The sequence below is a fragment of the Diceros bicornis genome, chromosome 14, assembly GCF_020826845.1.
Source record: "Diceros bicornis minor isolate mBicDic1 chromosome 14, mDicBic1.mat.cur, whole genome shotgun sequence".
NCBI classification, from domain to species: Eukaryota; Metazoa; Chordata; class Mammalia; order Perissodactyla; family Rhinocerotidae; genus Diceros; species Diceros bicornis.
The window spans coordinates 20519986-20540045 of NC_080753.1; the positions used below are offsets into that span (position 1 = coordinate 20519986).

General features: G+C 41.5%; 1 protein-coding gene across 2 annotated transcripts in view; it reads right to left on the bottom strand.

The window, feature by feature from the left end:
- Window positions 1-20060, bottom strand: part of RUNX2 (RUNX family transcription factor 2) — a 124259-nt gene that overhangs the window by 38562 nt on the left and 65637 nt on the right. For both annotated transcript variants that reach the window (XM_058554226.1, XM_058554225.1), the window contains exon 4: window positions 16512-16685. In XM_058554226.1, the coding sequence (XP_058410209.1) occupies window positions 16512-16685 (174 nt within the window). The remainder of the gene's footprint in view (window positions 1-16511; window positions 16686-20060) is intronic.

The window sequence follows — 20060 nt, forward strand, 5'->3', positions numbered from 1 at the left end:
TTAAACTTTGTGGGCCTCAGTGGCTCATCTGTAAAATGGGAATAATGATATTAGGGTTGTTGTGAGCATTACATGAACTAGGCCTTATCTGATAAGCTATCTGGAGCTCTTGGCACATATTAACCACATAATAAATAGAAGTGATTATTGCTATGTGTAAAATGAGCATAATAATTACTATCATTTTTATTTATAAAATTAGATGAGATAAGTAAAGCATTTTGATAACTGTAAAGTACTATATTGAAACTATTACTGTTCTCTTTAGGAGCCCACAAGGTAAGGCCCTGCTGTGTGACATGGGGTGTGTTTCTTAATGTTGCTAAGCTTTAATTTCCTTATCTGTAAAATGGGTATGATAACACTATCTCAGAGAGTTGTAAGAATTAAACAATATATGGTGAGTGGGGAATCAACATTATTATTCAAAAAGATTAAAAATCTGACTCTAAACTATCCAGTGTTTAGAATGTCCAGTGTTATTCTTGAAGATTTCCAAAAGCAGACTCAGCACAATTCCATCCATATAAAGCCTGGCACGTAGTAGGTGCTCCATAAACAACCACTGAGTGACCCTCCCAGGGTGGCTTGAGTGAATAATGGAGATTTATAATGAAATACTAATTAGTCATTCCCTAACTTCCCCCTAGGCTATAAAAGAAGTTCTATCAGTGAGATTTTAGCTTTTACATAAACTTCCTGACTGCCAGAATATATACTAGAACAGCCTATTAAAGGAGAGTTTTGCTTTTAGTGGAGGTCCTTTCTGAAGATATCCAAGATTAGCAAAACTAAGTTCTCACTATCCCTAAACAAGTGAGAAGATCCCTCTTTATTTCTGTCTCTCAGAGGACAGACTGCAGTCCAGCCCATCTCTTTCAAGGTCACCATCCTAAGATTCTATGATAATAATCTACTTAAGGAGAGAGAGTTACTGAAAAAAAATAAAACACAAGAACTGCCGTCTGGGGTTCACTAGATCTAGTGTAAGTAATTTTAAAAGGGGAATGCAAAGTTAAAAAAAAGGAATGGTCTCCAAACACCCCAGGCGTTCTCTACTACCCTGTGAATGAGCCATCTTCACTGTCAGCTCCACTTCTGGCCCGTGCGATCTGGCACAAATCACAAACCTACTGAAGCTTCAAGTTTCCTAATCTGTACAATGGGGATAAGTATGAAGACCTCCCTCCTAAAGTCATTATGAAGATTAAATGAGAAAATGGGGTAAAGAGCTGAGCACATAGAAAGAACCGAGTAAATGCTCACCACTATTAAAACCTCTACCTTTACTGAACCTTCATTCTGTATTTATATTTCCAACCCATAACCTCTTATTCCAGCAGACAACAATTTTTAGAAAGCTTCCTGCAGTTCTGAAGTCACTATTTGGAGAATATATCTGTGTTGGTCCTGTCAATACCCCTTATGATCATTTAACCTTAATCACATTCTTTCTTAGTCTTGGTTTCTCCCAGGCCAAGAAAGCCTAATGCGTTTAGTATATTTTCTAATACTGTACACTTTAACTTTTCTCAAACTTTTAGTGGCAAAACATGGCTATAAAGTATTTTGACTTCCTAAATGCCCAATCACCAAGAAAATATAATCCTATAATAAATACACGATTACAGCATATTTGCTTTGCTGTGGACAATTATTAATGCTTACAGTAAAGATAAGTCACCTTAACCTGATCTCATAAAGGATTTCTGAACTCAACTTCCTGAAGAAACCTGAGACTTCTGAGATTCACTCTCAATTTGGATGAGTCAGAGCAGGTGACAGATGTTTTTTAGGCATCGCCAGTCAATCCTAAGGTTACTAATAGGGAAGAGGACAGGGCCTAACTCTGAGACAATCCTACTAATTAATTAGCCATTAACAAACAATAAATTGTCTTAATGTCAGGTCCCTCAGAGCTGGTATAATCCATTCCTTCACTCTACCCCATTCAGAGTTACACTGAATGGTTTGTCTTTTCGAATCTACAGAAACACGGAGGGTAGCATCGTGTTCTACCATGCCAACAAAAATAAGACTACCCTTGATTTTGTGTCTCAGAGGATAGAGGTGCCAATCATAGTCTTGATATTACATCCTGGGTGATCTGTAATCAATTATAAGCACCGACAAGTTTTCAGAGGCTAACTGAATTCTTTTTTTTTTTTTTCCCCCAAAGCCCCAGTAGATAGTTGTATGTCATAGCTGCACACCCTTCTAGCTGCTGTATGTGGGACGAGGCCTCAGCATGGCCGGAGAAGCGGTGCATCGGTGCGCGCCCGGGATCCGAACCCAGGCCGCCAGTAGCGGAGCGTGCGCACTTAACCGCTAAGACACGGGGCTGGCCCTAACTGAATTCTATTTCACAGAAATTTTCAAAAGACATGAAAACTGCTGTTGAACTTTAAATATTTTTATGCTGTTTTAAAAACTATAGTTCATTATTTTTATACGGCAATTCTCAGAAACAATATCAATATTATCGTTATTACTATATTATAGAAATTAAAATATTGACATGTTTTTTATATAGGTATGACGATTTAAAAACAAAACCTTTGGTGTTGGGTTTTTTATGTGTACATACTCTTTAGTGCTCAGGAAATGTGAAATGCTAAATATCATATGAGCATTTAAATAGGACTCCACCGCTATTTCTCCCCAAACTTCTCTCCTGTCACCTAAAGAAGGGGGTCTTAAAGGGAAGTTATAATCAAATTTGATCTGTAATATAAACTTGAGAGAGAAAATCAGGTCTTTCCTGTATAATAGGCCTGCTGTACTCACAGGCAGGATGTGACTAATCAAAATGACTCAATGAGAGAGAAGAGAAATAAGCACAGGACCCCGGGCAGAGCAGAGCTCCTAAAGACCCTGGAGATGAAACCGATGAGAAGCAGCCCCCAGTCCTAACTGGGAAAGCATGCTGAGAACTACCACCAGGCACACAAGGTCAGGCTATGCATTGAGCACCTCAGATTACAACTGCACACTTCCAGAAGAAATCGTGGTTTCCTCTGTGAGAGTAAACCAAATCTAGCTACTAAGAGTTCAGGTTAAATAAAAAGGAACTAGTCATTTGACATAAGGAATCCCTTCAGCATCATTCCACCTGAGGCAGAGTCTGTCACAGACACAGCTACTACCAAAACTCCGTGGTGTCACTCCATGTAGCTTGTATTTTAAAAAGACACCGGAAGCCCAGAGGCCTGCATACACTTAGCAGTTTCTCTCCCAACTCACTAAGTCAAGGGCAAGGCTCTTATTTAGCTGTCCCTTTCTCACCTACAAAGTGCAAATGGCGATTATTGCCACCTTAACAGGGCTTTTGAGGAGGAAACAGGAGTTTTTAGATGCTGCTCTGGTGAATCAGCAAATTATCAATTTTTATTCTGATAAACAGCTTCTGTATGCCTAGGTGGCAGTGTGATGGTCTAAAAGGTAAGAAATAAGACATTTCTTGCCTTGAAAAAGCTTACACAAGCAGTTGGGAAAGTAAGATTAACAGATATAAAACAACAATCAATTCAAAAATGTTAAAAGCATGTATTTGTGTTTTTAAGAAAGCTCTAAAGATAGAAATGAACTGCGGAGCAGCAATGTCAGAGTGGATTTTATAAGTTCTCCTTCTAGGGTGGTTTCCTCAGCTGAGACCACTTGGAGACTGTCTGCATCTGCTTTCCATACCATAAACCCCCAAGATATAAAAGTACAGAAGGCAACGTACCCAGGGGATGCTCCAAAATGCTACCTGGGGGAGGAGCGGTCCATACGTCTCAAGCTGTCTTTGCATCAGGCAAAAATGGAGACGACCATTCATTTAAACCTGTGGACTGAGGAAAGTAAGCTCTCTTCTTTGAGTTGGACCATAGCTTCTGAAGTTCAATAATTGGCATGGGGAAAAGGAAGGAGTAGCTGTGATTTCCTAAAATGATATGGAAGGAGTGACGGGCTCAAAGAGTATCCGTACTTTCAAACGACTGAAAAGCTAAACTTCATGTCTGCACAATTGAACTCTAAACACTTGGCGTCATAATAAGAGAGGAAGGAGGAGGCAGATGGTTAGAAAAAAAGGTACCGTAGGAAAATGAACTGACTCCAGGAAAACATGTAGAAGTCTTTTCTTAATTAATAAGTTTGAGCAGGGGGGAGGAGAACAGAGTGGGCAGAGAGCCTTATAAAAGCCCAGTGGAAGGTGTGCGTGAAACTCAGTGATTGCTATTAGCAGACCTCCTTCTGTAAACACTTGGGTTATACGTGTGGGTGTGAAGAAAGGCCTGCTTTCCTAAGAATCACTCACAACAAGGTACATCATGGACACGGTGCTGAACTTCACACAGAGATGGGAGGAAACACAAGGCTTCTTCCTGTTTGTGCTGCCAGCAGGCTGCTGTGTCACGTGACCCGACAACAGCCAGCGATTCTGCCAGAGCTCAGCGTGTCCACAGTGAGCACCTGTCGTATTTGGGGACTGGGGTACAAGTAGAGAGCCCCACATTCCCACCCCTTATCCTCCACCCATTTTCTCCCCACTCAGTACTCAGATCAGGCTGTGTAAACCTCAAATATTTCTTGAGAAAACTGGAGTATTTAAAATGAACTTATATAAAGTCTGGGTTAAGATTACACCTCTCCATTGCTACCAGGGTCAGATAAAGTCAACAATCCTAACAGGGAGAGGCAGCTTTACGGTTTCCTATCCTAAACTATTTCTGTCATATTATGGTCATTCAGAACACAAATATACTCACATTCATACATACATTAATTCCCATTTCAAAACAATTTACACTAAATACTAAATGTCAAATTCTATGTCTCCCCTAATAACCCTTTTAGCTAGACTGGAGTTTTAGAACGAGCTTTCCCACTCATTTCTGGTTCTCCTGACTAATAGGAAACCCGGTCTTAAAACAAACAGGCTCCTCCAAGTGCGGGAAGAGCCCTGGACCAGAGGCTCTGGCACTAACCATGCAGTCGTGCGCCAATAATTTACCTTCTCTGAGTCTCACTGTTTTCACCTGTGAGATGAGAATATATGGGTTATCTCTAAGATGTTTTCCAGCTATGAAAGGCTATGATTCTAACTACTGAGAAAAGTGAGCTCCCTACCCTGCATCCTTTCTGGAGACAGTAGTTGCAACAGAAATTACTGAAGCCACGTTGAGCTGGTCTGGGGTGGCTCTGAAAGGTGGCTGACACGGCTGATACTCAGGGCACCTCCCATCACAGAGTGTTTTGGCTCATGTCGGCAGAGAAAACGCCAAGAGCAGGATTTTGACTCTGCCTCTTGTCCCCACCAGGGACTTTCTCAAACTGACCAACGTGGCTACCAGAATCACTTGGCAGAAGATCAACTCAACTGAATCACAGAGCTTTAGACTGAAATTTGAGAAATAAGCGGCAAACTGTGTGGATAAAACTGGATGCTATGTAGGGTGCACCAGGCATGACAGCAAGTTATATTACAACACAAACAATGGAGAAGAGGGACTTAGTAAATCTTAAGAGACAACAGAAGGGAAGAGAATGAGAAATGATGTGTATGACCTAAGACGTCATACCCCATAACAAAATGTTAAAAGAAAAACCAGAAAGAAGTTCAATTGCTCAGACAAGGTAATAAGTGCTTTTTAAGTAACACCAACTTTTGGCTGGATGGGACTCATAACTGTCTTACAGAAAATGAGGCGATCTTCTTATTTAACAGAAAAACCTAATAGAAGAAACAAGAGGCTATACCACATGTCACACCGAACCAGGCCTCAGCCTTGGCATATTCTGGACCTCAATAGTAAAGCCAGCAGAGGGAAGGGAATAAGCTACAAACAGGTAGGACCAGAACTTGAGTCCTGTGGGTGTGGTGCTGGCCAGGGGAAGTGACCCTTAGTTCAAATCACAGTATTCAAGTGGATGTAGTAAACTCAGGTTCCAATCAGGCTGATATCAACATGCAGGGGGTCAGATATGGCAGGTGGGATGTTATAGAAGGTCCCCAGGCATGGTGATTCCTGTCATCGGATGATGGTGTCCCTGGTTCTAAAAATTGTCTCCAGCTCATTCATCCATTCAAAAAACATTTATTGAGTGCCTACTCTGACACTGCGCTACACACCAGCGATACTGATGGTGAATGAAGCAGACCTAATCCCCGCCCTCACAGAGTTGACAGTTTGGTAGGGGAGACTGACATTAATCAATTCATCATACAACTATGCTAAGTGCTAAGAAGGAGATGTCCTTGGCACCATAAGAATGTTCACTGGAGGACTCCAACTGCGCCTGGGGGTCAGGGAAGGCTTCTCTAATGATGTGATGATCAAGCCCTGAACTGAGTGGCAAGCAGAAGTCCAGTCGATAAGCAGGTGGGGTCACGAGAGTTTTAGGCAAAGCGAACAGCATGTATCAAGTTCCTGGGATGGAGGCAGTATGGTTTTTTTGAGGAGCTGAGAAAGCCAGTGTGGTTGGATTACAAACAAAAGGCTCAAAATAGTTCAAGATGAGCCTGGAGAACAGGCAAGGAGGGGCCAGGCCATGCAGAACCTGCTGGGCCACGCTAGAGGGTTTGGTCTTGATCCTAAGTGCCGTGGAGGTCACTGACGTGTTTTTAAGTAAGGGGTGACACAACCAGATCTGCATTTTTAAAATCTCCCTCTGACAGCATCATAATAGAAACAGGCAGAAGCCCAGTGGAGGTCTCAGCACATAGGGAAGGGTGTGCAGGGAAACAGCAGCTGCAACAGACACAAGGGCAGAGTCCAGGAGCTGCACTCAGGAAACGAGGAAGCAGCCTAAGGCACTTAGCTGCCTCCACACATCATCTGACCAGGGGCATGAGGCTCCTGAGACACCTCGGCTGCATCAGACAGGCTCTGGGTAAGCAAGGTGAGCCTGGGTCACGGGCCTTGGGCTGCAGCTGTGATTCGGGCAGGCTCCACCTCTGACACGCTGGTTCAGCGGCACAGCCTGGGCATCTGTACGTTTAACGAGCTCCCCAGGTTAACGCTAATATACACGAAAGTTTGAGAACAATGGGCATAATTTTTACTGATGACAGTTAGTTAGAAAGGAAAATTACCCAACACTATTTTGATTTAATCTTCCCTATCAAGAAGAATGATCTTCAAATAGAATGAGCAGAACAAACAAGCTTAAGAGGAAATTACGGGCCAAGAGAGGTAAAGAGCTAAGGGAGAGCAACTTGCTGCTCTGAATGAATCCAAGTTTCTGCTCCCAGATCATTATATCCGATAACAGCGCAAGAATTTGTGGAGACTAGCAGGCAAAGGGCTTCTACTGGGGAGAGCAGGGTCTACCAAGTTCTTCCTTATAGTAAGTACACACGTCCCTGTAACTCCACTCACTACTCGTCTTAGCCTCGCTCTCTCACTTCTCTTCTGCATGACGTTATTACATTATCTGAAGATTATGCCTTGGAAGTTTACTACACAATATACAGTAGTTTTACATTCTCTTACCCATTTATCTTATTCTGACAATGGCATTACCATTGGTAAAATCTAAATTTCAACTAGATTTTTGGAGCCATTGTTGGTGTTGACTTGCTTGCAGTCCACTAAAAACACATAAGTCACTTTCAACAGTCTGTGTACAATGAGCTTTCCACACTTGATCTCCACTGTGACTATCGGAAAGCAGAAGAGGTTCACTAAAAACATGTTTCCTAGGATTACTAGAGCAGTGGATTAGAAGAAAGCTCATCTATCTATTGTGTATCTTCACATCAGCAAGATAGATGCCTTATCTCTAATGTGATTTATAGCAACTGAAAAGGCCGACCAGAGAGCGGTCATTGATATGGATCATGATCAGCTTTGAGAGAGGGACACAGGGGCATATTCAAGGGCATTATAATCCTAGTTGTGTTAGCATCTTCATCAAATTCTTGAAGAATTAGAAGCAACCTTTCTAAATTGGAAGGAATAGCCAGCCAACACACTGGATGAAGAATCAGAACTATAAAGTAACCCTACAAAACGGAAAGAGGAGCTGGAAGCCACATGAGGAAACTGAGGAAGAACAAAAGTACAGTGCTGCATTCGGTCAACTCCAAGACAGGACGGGGGAAGCCTGCCCTGAGCAGAGTTTTTCACGGACCGCAAGCCATAGCATGATGGGATGACAAAAAGTGACCACCGTCTTGGGCTGTATTAAGAGAGTAGTAGACCCCTCCCGCCCTGGTCAGACATAGCTAGAGGATTGTGTTTTCTCAGCGCTTGTCAGACTAGAGCACTGGGGAAGACAGAACGAGGTATGGGATGTCCATCTGTCATCTGAGGAATGGTTGAAGGAATGGCCAAGAGCTCCCATCTACCCTCAACCTTTCCGTAAGACACTCCTACTTCCCCCTGGACTGAAACTTGGATTTCCTCAGATCTTTCCTCCTAACCTTTTCACGTGGCTGCTGCTCATTCTCCAAGGCCACAGATGAGCCAACTCCTCTTCAGAAGTTCTTCCATCTTTACCATAACCTACCAACCTCCAGAACATTCACCCACATTGGCAACTGGCTCAACATCTTCCTTGTTTCCCTGACTTGTACTGAGTCCTAGGAGAAACCGTCATTCTCACTGATGGTCCACCACACCAGAGCCCACTCCCATTCACAAACTGCAACCACTGCAGGAGATAATCACATAATTGTGCTAACAGTTCTTCCAATGATCTCGGCCCTTAGCTGGCTCCTCAATGATGCTCAACCAAAGTTATTTTCCGGCCCCCAGGCTTCACCTTGGTGACAGCTCCAAACACTTCCATCCATACTCTCACACCACCCCCAACTTGAAACCACCCTGTCAGATGTCACCTTCCTGGGACATTGATTTCTAATTTCAGCTCTGAGAGTTTCAGAAATCTCCTGGTGCCTAAGTTCTCTTATTCACTAAATAAGGTTCACAATACTCACTCTTCTGTGAAATCCGTCTTTTAAAGACTATTAGAACCAACTGTTTTTAAACAATTGAAAAGCAAGTCCTTACCAAAATTTAAAAAAGCCCTTGAAAGAATCTGATGGTCTTAACTGAGATTAATGCCATACAATTTTATTCCTGGAATACTTCTGCATATATTAAAATGAAAAAAATGGAATGAAAATACTTTTTAAACTGGTAATATCTGTAATATATTGTTGTTGCTATTAATACTGCATAGTGCAATATACACCAACACTCTGTTTGAAGCCCTGGGTGCCCAACCATGATTAAACACCAAAACACACCACCAGAGCATCCACTATACCAAACTGCATGCACGGCTTGCCCCTCTCCTGGATTAGCCCTATAGGTTGAAAGTTTCATTCAAAGTTAGACTCATATTCTGATCATTTTGCCCACAGGCCATTGCAAAAAGTAAAGAGGGGAGAGAAAGGTCCTTAGGCAATTAGTAAAGAGGAAAGATACATATACGTGTGTGTACACATATACATATATACATGTATGTAAAGATAAAACTAAACATAAAACTAAAAAGAGGAAGATGACGCTTTAGAAAAGAATGAGAGAAAGAAACTGAGACATCCTGTGGGCAGAGACCTAAAGACAGGCGAGAAACAGAGCAGTCTCGGGGAAGGATAAAGTGAGCCATTATGCAGGAGATGGGTTCTTCTTATCACCATTAGTTATTAACTATGAATCGTCTATTCCAGATAGGAGGAAATTAGAAAGACAAGTTTTTGGAACTCAAGACATTAATTTTTCTTGGAACATTGCCCCTCTGTTTTTCTAAAAGCACAATAAAGCCAAAGCATCTTCAGTTAATAAGGGAATTCCAACAGAAGCGCAGAGACCTTTAAGAAGCTAACCTATGGATGCTGCTAACAGGTCAAGAAACAACATGACATGTTGACTGCCAGCCCTTCACAAGGTCTTACTAAGCTTTGTACTTCAAAGCCAGCCCAGGCTTCCTCATAAGGTGGTGGCCAGAGCCAGATAGAAGTGAAATTGTGTTTACACACAGGATTTACACCATTTTCTCATAAGGATTGTAACCAGCAACCTCCTCTAAAGAGACTTCTTGCTCATATATGTGCATGGCAGCAGCAAATTTACTTGGCTATCCTGCCCAAAAGATCTCAGAGGAAGAAGACAGGACAAGACTTTCCAGTAACTTCAGAAATTAAAACATAGCACCACCAAAGTAAAAGAACAATACTTCCAACAATCTGTCTTTGAGTGTGGTGATTCAGTTCCTTAAGACACAAGATGCCTACAGGTGAGCAGGACCACAGCAGTCAGAAAGCATGAGACCTCACTTAACTCCCACTTTCCACACCCTACAATTCTCACACACACGGCACTAGTCATTCTTCCTGCTCACTCACAGTCACTGAGCCTCTCACGGGTTCATTCTCCCTCACACTTGCAGCCCCCACCACCCCACTGCATGCCCACATCACCTCCCAACTTGGTTCACAGTAAAGAATCATGTGGTCACTTGGCAGTTGAATAGGACAGTAATTTGAGACACACACTACTCAGCTGTGCTTTCCTAGTTCTGAAAGGATTATGCTAGTAAATGTTTCAGTGCAAGCACAGTGGGCTGGGGTCTCGGACAGCAAACATATACGCAGCCCAAGCCCAGCTGGCCTAATGGGTGGAGATCCTCTTAATGTGTAAAGAAGCAACGCCTGCCAAGAGAGTACAGAATCAGGCTGAGGTTGTGTGGAAACTACTTCACTTCAGTCAATGTAACTGCTGATAAGATTATGATTATTCTACATGATGTCAGGCAAAGTGTTTTTCAAGACAGTCCTAAAAATGTTACCTTGAACATATGCTCACATAACTGTAATTTAATCACTAAAAACAATGACATTGCATTTTAAAGCATGATTCAGATACTCCTAATGCATCTCTATTATAAAAATATCATCTCTAAGGATCCTAAGTAATATCCAAAAGAGAGAAGAAAAAGAAATTCGTCCCTTAAGACACATGTCACTTAGATTGTCAGCAACATGCTCGACTTGATGGGGATGAGGGTGATTGCCTACTAAGAATCTGGAACTCACAGTCAACTATAATAGCTGAAGAGGCCTTTAACAAGTCATTTCTCGAAGAATCAAGTTCTTCCACCCGTAAAATACGTACTTTTAAGAATTGTTTTAAGGCTTTAGCAAGAACTTTATGTAAACTAATTTGTGAATGGTAAAGAGCTGCACAGATGAAAGTTGTTAGGTACTGAAATGGGAGGAAACAGAGCCATGACAGAATATGCTTCAGCCTCCCAAGGGTGCCTGGTGGCTAAGAGCATAGGACCTTGGAGCTATATAGATCTGCTTTAATTCCTGTATTTCCCACTTACTAGTTCTAAGTGGGACCTTGGGCAAGTTATTTAGCCTCTCTGACCCTCAGTGTTCATAATAATGCCACCTATCTCATAGAGCTATTGTGAGGGGTGTGTGAGTTAACCTCATTAGAACAATGTCCGGCACCTGACGCATTCATAAATGAATTGCTAATAGCAATTCAAGCAAATAGGTACTAGAAAAATATTAGGGCTAGGATAATAATGGGTCACACTTCCTGAAGAAGTCAATGACCTGTTCATTCATTCATCACCAAACCAAAGTCACCAAGCACTAGGCATTATATAACACAATGGGGACACAAAGATAAATCAAACATGGCTCTAGACTCTGAAAGTTTAAAGTTTGATGGAGGAGGCAGACATGTAAACAAATAATTGTCACCACGTGGAACAGCAGTATGGAAGCCTTAGACTCGGCTTGGGTAGGTTGGAAGAGTCCTGACAGAGATGCCAGCATGGGATCTGAATTTTCAAGAAAGAAGAGAAATGCTACCATCCTTAACTCTCTCTAACTGCAATAGCTTCCTGAATGATGACCTGACTTCCACCACCTTCCCCTTATGATCCATTCTTCACACAGCATCCAAAGCGATTTTTTTAAAAACATGTGAATTAGATAATGTCATTCTCTTGCTTCACATCCTTCAATGGCACCCCACTGCGATCATAACAAAACCCAAGCTCCTCACCAGGACCTTGAAGACGCTCCATAATCTAGCCCCTGCCTGCCTTTCTGGATCATTCTCCTTGTTCACTACATTCCAGGAACTGGGGAATTCCAGGGGACTGACCTTCCTGTCCCCTGGACACACCACATTCACTGCTTCCTGAGAGCCTTTGCACAAGCTTCCCACCACCTGAAATGCTGTTCCTCACAGACCTTCAAAGCCCTTCAAAGAACCCTTTCCCAACTTTCCAACCAAAATTAGCTTCTTCCCTCCCTAAATTGCTCTCTATCGCATTACCCTATTTCATTTTCCCAAAGCGTGTATTATTATCTGAAATTATCTTGTATGTATGCTTATTTACCTACTGACTATACCTGTCACTAAAATGTAAGCTCCTCGTGAGCAGACACTAGATCTATATTGTTCACTTAAGTTCATGCCTAGCAGATAGTAAGCAATCAATACTTTTTGAATAAATGAATAACAGAAGAGCAGAATGCCCACCCCAAAAGTTAGGTGAATGTCCCAATACACCAAACCCAAGGGCCTGAGTTAGCCTTTTTTTTCCGTAGGTGCAGCTCACCCATCCAGAGAGTACTGAGTTGAACACAGTGATTATTTTGAGCAATGTCTCCTCACATAATATCCCTACTCCACTGCCATCATCACGTTCTGAATCACAAGAAGTAGACATCTGTGACAGACTAGGTGTTTCCTAGCACCAGAGACAGGCACCAGATGTCTGAAAGATAAAAAAAAAGGTGCAGAGGAAGGAACTTCCTCAGGAAGCCGTGGGGAGGCCCTGGGCCCTCAGGCAGAACATCAGCCATGAAAGACTGCCACAGAGTGACACCATCAGACCAGCACTGCAGAGAAGCCAGCCCACGCACGGCCAGGACCTGCAGCCCTAGGAACTGCCAGAGACACTGGAGAACGCTAATATGAAACACTTAATGCTTATGACTTCCTCAATTGGTGATTTCTAATTTCATTTCGCTCTTCTGGGAGTTTGACTTGCCTTTTATGTTGGCAAGTGGGAGCACTAGTGGTGACCATACAACCATGATCATTATCTACACTTTTGGGGTAAGAGCTTGAGATATCAAGAGGTCCAAGCCAACAAGAGTTAACTGGGCCCTTTCTGTAACAAACACCTTTAACCAAAGGATTACATGACCTAAAATGCAAATGTGGCATATTGCAACGAAGTTACAAAAACCATTATACGAAAGGCTCACAAGCAGAATTTAAATTTAATCATGCAATTATGTAGATCTTAAATTGGAGTGATACGAAATAGTTTAACTATGTAGGTGATATATTGAAACGTGATGTCTGCCGTTACTGTTCATCACCAGAGAACAATGGCACCCTGGGAGAGGAAATTAGAAAGAGCAGTTAATGCCCACAAGGCAGGATATTCCAGCCCCTCTTGCACTGATTTCTTCTCATCTAAACTTTCATTCATTCAACATTTAATGAGACACTACCACTGTGCTAGGCACAAAAGAAAACAAATCCCTGTAATAAACCCCTCAAAGAATTCACAACCTAGCAGGGCAGAAAAAAGCAAATATACAGGAGCTATAAAATAAGACAACCTCAACTAAAGCTTAGAGTATGGATAGGCAGCCTCTAGATGCAGGTTCCAGGACTCTTTCCTGAAGAAGATAACAGTGACCTTAAAGGATAGGTGGATCTTGACAACAGACAGCGACCACCATCCATAGACTAGGCTAAGTAAGGGGGTACAGAGAGAAGAACGTATACTCAAGGAACAACAACGTCACAGTCTGGGGCACAGGATGTGGCCATGCCAGGGCCTATCTTCTTCATTAGACTTTCACTCAAGGACAGAACTTTTCTTCCCTCCCCCATACTACCTAAGACCCAATTCTCTACATGTGGTAGGCTCTAAATCAGACTTATTAAATAAATAAGAAAATTAATCCAGAGAGAAAAAGATGAAATCTATTCAATTCACGTTGAAGTTGCTGCTGCTATGAGTGTTCTTGGGTTTTCCTAAGAATTTGGGTCACGGTAGAACTCTGTACATATTCAGTTAGGGGAAGATACTTGTATTATCTCACTAACAATATGGAAGCATTCAAAGAAAGTGCACATAGCCAAGAGTAGGTCGTGGTGGCATGTATATCTGCATGTGAATCTGCAAATTTGGAAAGTTGGAGAAAGTTGTTGGGCCCAATACCTGTGGATGTTAAAAACATGAGAAGACTGATCTGTAGATCGATTCTACCAGTGCTATAATCCCAAAATGCAGAGCTAATACTCTTGTAATATAACTCCAGAAATCTATGAGTACCTAGAAATAAACTTGTTATCTATTTTCATTTTTAAAAATCTATCTAGTGAATATTTAAATATTATTTTTAAATGATCATGATGGAATTGCAGTATGGTATTGTATAAGAAAAAATATACTGCACTGAGTCAGAGAACTAATTCTGCTCTGCCACTGACGTGCTGTAAAACTGCAGACAAGAAGCTTAACCTTCCTGAGCCTCCGAGCAGGGAGGAAGGAGGCTGATGAGAGGCTGGCGACCAGAGGAGGGCCGAGTCTGTGGAGGTGGCCACACTCCTGTCTGCTCAGATGCTCTTCTGGCATCGCTGTGCCCCACACCTCCTCAGAGCCTCGCTCTGCACTCACATCTGGGGAGGGGGGCAGGGGGGGTGTGCTACTAAAATGTAGATCCTCTTCACAACTTTTACCAGCCTTTGGTTAATGAGATCTAAGGTAACTTCAGATTCTAAAATGTCTTCTGGTTCTATTTTATGGTGTCATCTTTAGGTTTGAGGCCAAAGCCTTGGGAAAAGCATCTTCTTAAATGAATCAAGCAATGCAAAGGTTCCAAAGGCTGTTTAAAAGCATTAGTCATTAGCAGAACATAATGAGAAAACAGTTAAGGATTAGAATATAGAAATCAAACATTTAAAGAACCCAGAGGTTGCCAAATCATAACATAGTTTTTTATGTATATTTTATTAGCCATCATAAGTCCCTTAAAAATCATGTATAAACACTTTTATATATGTATACATATGCTTCTACACACACACACAGAGTCTAATGATTACTATAAGGAAAAAGGACAGCTATTATGAACCTTAATCAATGATCTAAAGTCTGCTCCTCTAAATGCAGTAGCAGCTATAGCTATAAGCTTCAAATGCATGAGTTAGTGTGAATTTCACCCTTGCATTTTTATCAAGGACGCATGTGTAGTAAACATATTAACCTTTTGATTCCTACACATCAACATTTAGAAATTTATTTAGGCTAACACGTGGCTATTCTTCACAGAGCTCTAAGGTTTTCCCTGATGCAGATATCTGGTTCTCTTCAGTGTTTACATATTTTATTTTTATAATTCTATATTATTTTTAAAATACATACTCAGGCATACCCATATATTCAGACTAATATGCATATACCCACAGAAACCTACTCTAAGTAAATATCCAAGAAGATATATACCTAATATGGGCAGGAGAGACAGAGAGGTAGATCATTTAGTTTATAAACAATTATGTTTATAAACCATTAAGGACACTCAAAACCTAAACCACTATAGACAAAAACCTAACCATTAGAAAAAAATCCATGTTGCGAGTTTATTGTACATTTTGTTTTGAGTGATTTTTCCTCTGTTCTAGTCCATTTCTGCCACCAATAGCAATTAGATGACATGGAGAGTTCCTTTCAGCTTTCAATAATTGTGATCTACAGATTAAAGATCTGTGATGATTAACACACTCTCTTGTCACCGTGACCTAAAAGCAATCAGACTAGTCCTAAAATATGATCTGTTTTTGCACAAGTGGGGCAGAAAAAAAGAAGAGCTGGGAGTCTTAATGCACCAAATGTGAATGATTAGTCTATAATGCAATGCTGATGTTAATTTTAAGAAGAAAGGTAAAGTAAGCAGCTCACTAGAATATATAAAGAGAAATGTCGCATGAGGAACTAGAGCTAAATGTGAATCAGAAGTGCATTCTGTCTGCCCGATGAGCCGCTCATTGACCTTCCCTTATAACCACCAATCAAGGCTTCCTGTTAGCCCTGGGCAATTTTCAAGCAAACGTAATGAAACAGTTATATACATAAGAAACTTAAGCCCAAATCTGAGACGGTAACACTAATTTTCTAATAGTGAGGGTGCGATGTTATCCCCTGGACCACCTGGACACAATATAGAAACTTACAGCAAACATTCTCCCAGAGAGCAGAGTTATTACCGTTCCACCAGCGTGCACACTGACACTGCTACAGAGTCCAGCATTAGTAGAAACTTCCCCCAAATTTTACCTCAGAGTTATTGAATACTGGAATTTGTTTTTTATAAAAAAAGACGGTCAGTATCTTCAAGTCTTGATTCTTTGATAATAAGCCATGTCACAGCTCCAGGAGTTCTGAAGTGAACACATCTCCTCTGGTAGCCCCTCACCCCCAGCCTGCCAGAGTCTGTGCAAGTGAAACCTATGAGTCTGTCTTACCTGTAATCTGACTCTGTCCTTGTGGATTAAAAGGACTTGGTGCAGAGTTCAGGGAGGGCCGTGGGTTCTGAGGCGGGACACCTACTCTCATACTGGGATGAGGAATGCGCCCTAAATCACTGAGGCGGTCAGAGAACAAACTAGGTTTAGAGTCATCAAGCTTCTGTCTGTGCCCTGGAAACAGCAAATCATAAAATAAAAGCATATTAATTAGCTGAACAATTGATCATGCTAAATAGATATGTGAACATACATACTGGGGGTTTAAGCCAAGGAATTATCAATACTGATATTTATAATGAAGTGTCCATACAATGCCTTCCATTTCAAATTGCTTTATAAGCATCCTCTGGTGGCAAGCATCCTAGTTCTGTCCTATAAGTGGAGAGTTGAGGGTCCCAGAGGGTGCCTCCGAGTCAAGCATCTGTAAGCAGGCCGGGATGCTGGAGCTCAAGAGGAACTCGCTGGGCACCTCCTCCAGCCTCAAAGTGAGGATGGGAAAGGTGAATGCGTACTGGGGTGTGTTTGCTTGTTTCATGAAGGAGAAACCTCCCCTGAAAGAGAGTCCATGCATGTGTCATATTGTCCCAAAGTTGGGGCAGAAACAGACACAAACATATTTGTCAAAGGGAAATTTCCATGATGACCATAGTGACTTTTTCTTTTTTATGTTACAACCATACCCTACTGAGACTCTTTTCTGAAAAATGAAAACTCAAACCCAGACCCCCTTAAGAAGAAAAAACAAAAATATAAGCAAGGAAACTCAAATTCTCAAGAGGAATCTAGATATTTTGTGAAATGCCAAAGCCTGAAAGCATATAATAAACTATGCTAAATCAGAGAAAATGCTTTTTTTATTTTAAATCTAGTACTGTGGTTTTGTAAAAGAAATTGAAAAACAGCCTTTGGGTTACCATGTGAATGTGAGAATCCATTATTTAAAAAAAAAACACAAAACTTAGTCTCTCTTCCAGTTTATTCAAGTCTATGTCCAAGGAAATTCTAGATATTAAATAAATATGCAAATTAAAATATAACCAAGGTACTAAGACTTTTTAAAAACCATCAAATCATTCTTAGCAAAGAGTATAGTATTGCCCTGGTGCAAATATAACAGAAAACCATCTGAATCTTGGTGCAACATTAGGTAAATGTAAATCTGTAGAGTGGTGCCGTAGTGAACAAGCACAATAATGCCTAATATTCAAACAGAAATATATTGTGGATTCCTTCTTCCATACTCCATACCAGTGAGGTCTCAGTAAGTGGCCCCAATGTTTTATTAAAATGTTAAGTAACTAAAGCTGATTCAAAGAAGAGCCATTAAGATGATGACTGGAATAAGAATTTGCCCTTTGAAGAAAAATTAAGGGAATTAGGACTATATCCATAAAAGAAAATACCTTGAAGGAGGATTATTAAGAGCCTTCAAGAATGGGAGGGTATATTCTGTGGGTAGCAGGAAGAACACCTCATCTTCCACTTCGTATAGGAGAAGAGGAAAAATCAGGATAGGGTTAAGTTGAACATTAGAATTTCCCAACTATAAGCTGTCTTCATAAGACAAATTCCTTATTTTATTTGCCCCAAAATGTATTTTCCTGTCTCCTTTTTCATTGCCTACCCAGCCCAAAGAAAACAGACAGGAAGCCAAGGCTTGGTAATATGAGTGTAGCTGTCTCCACAGCCAAACATGTTCCAACTAGGCCCATTAACTGAAATGCACCCACCACCCTATTTCCTGCCTGTGTAAGTTGGGGCATCTGCTGTAACAGAGTAACTAAGACTAGGAGAAAAATGACTAGGAAAAACTAGGGAAACTCATTGTTTCTTGATGGTTGTTTTCCCATCAACTTTTTATCCAGATTACAAGCAGACTTTAGACCTCTAAAGGACCTTCAGAAATTACCCAAACAGCTCCTAGACCCTGGCAAGTAAGGTGTTCATAGATGAAGCAACTAAGTCCAACAGAGGTAAAACAACTAGCCCGTGGTCCTCAGCTACTTACTAGCTCAGCCTGGACCAGGATATGGTTCTAGTCCTAATTTACTAAGCATTCCCCTCATCATGTGGCACCATCAATGTTGGCATTCTAGCTTTCTCTTCCCTTCCTCTCCCAGGTGCAATGGAACACTGAAAATATCCAGATCGACAAAGTGAGACACCTAAGAACTAAGTCCTGTGAGGTGCCAGGGCTGGTTTTCAACACAAGCAGAAGCAGCAGCAAGGATTCAATTACAAAGTTAATAGCTCACCCATTACCCTAAACAAACTTCCATCAATACATTTTGCTGAGTCTAACTAGTTTCACGATTAGGGAATTATATAGTACTTGTCACAGTTAGATCCATGGAATCCATTCCTCAAACACATACCAAAAAAAAGTATTGGTGTGGTCTTGACACAGCTGTAAACATTAACAAGAAAGCTTATGGAATTGTCCCTGGAAGTTATTTTTTTTAATAGGCCATATTTTTGGAATGGCAGATTCCCTGAGGGTTAAGGGAGACTACATGATCTTGCATGGTTCCTTTATACACTGGGACTTTATGTGGGCCATGGGTCACAAGGAAATTTAATAAGGTTTGCCTCTGTTTTCTACAGCCCTTTCATTAGGTTTTCATGGAGACTGTATGAGATATGAGCTCAGTACATGGATGTGTGAGCACACTTTTATTTTCTCTTAGCCCAGAGCTTCAGGGGAGTAATAGGACGTTGTAGGCAGGAATAAAGGACTTGGAGTAGCACTAACAAGTGTGAAAAACTTAAGAGCAGGTGAAATTTTAAAAGCCTCCATGACCTTTTGGAAATTACCTTCAAAGATGAGCTACCAAGTACTTACAGACACCACAGAGGAATTCAGGGAACATCTCTCTGTGGCTGCATGTATACAAAAGATATACCCATTTTCCTTGTAGATGTCTGCCCCTTCATAGCCACCACCACAACCACAACAAAATTCTTACTGTACAAGAAAGAGCAAAGGCTGAACAGGTTCTTTGTCTTTCAACCATGACAAATACCCGCTACCGCTAAACCACATCAGGGTAACACTCACATGATGGGCAGAATGAAGATCCTCAGCACCCAAGCGATCCCTTCAGAAATTGAGAACACAGAAGACAAGGGTGCGCTGACTTAAATCAAAGACAGGGTGCTCTGCCACGGCACACAGAGAAGCAAACCTCATCCAGAGGGCCAAAGAGTGGATCTTCCAAGCAGGAGGAAGGAATAAAGAACGGAAAACTCTTGTGTTTAAGACTATGGAAAAGCTCGGTCCTGGATCTTCTTTTCTAGCTGCACTTCCTCCCTTGAGAGTGGCTCCTCCACCCTAGCTGCGTAAGAAAATCCTCTAAGGAGCTTTGAAAAATATGGATGTCCAGGCCCCACATCGGCTCAATTAAATCGGAATCTCTGGGAGTAGGTTCTGGGGAAAGTTATTTTTTTAAAGCTCACCACATGATCCGACGTGCAGCCGAGGTAGAGAACCACTGCCCAAGCTGATCTCACTGTCCCAAGCACTCAACGCCTCCCCGTTCCTGGCTG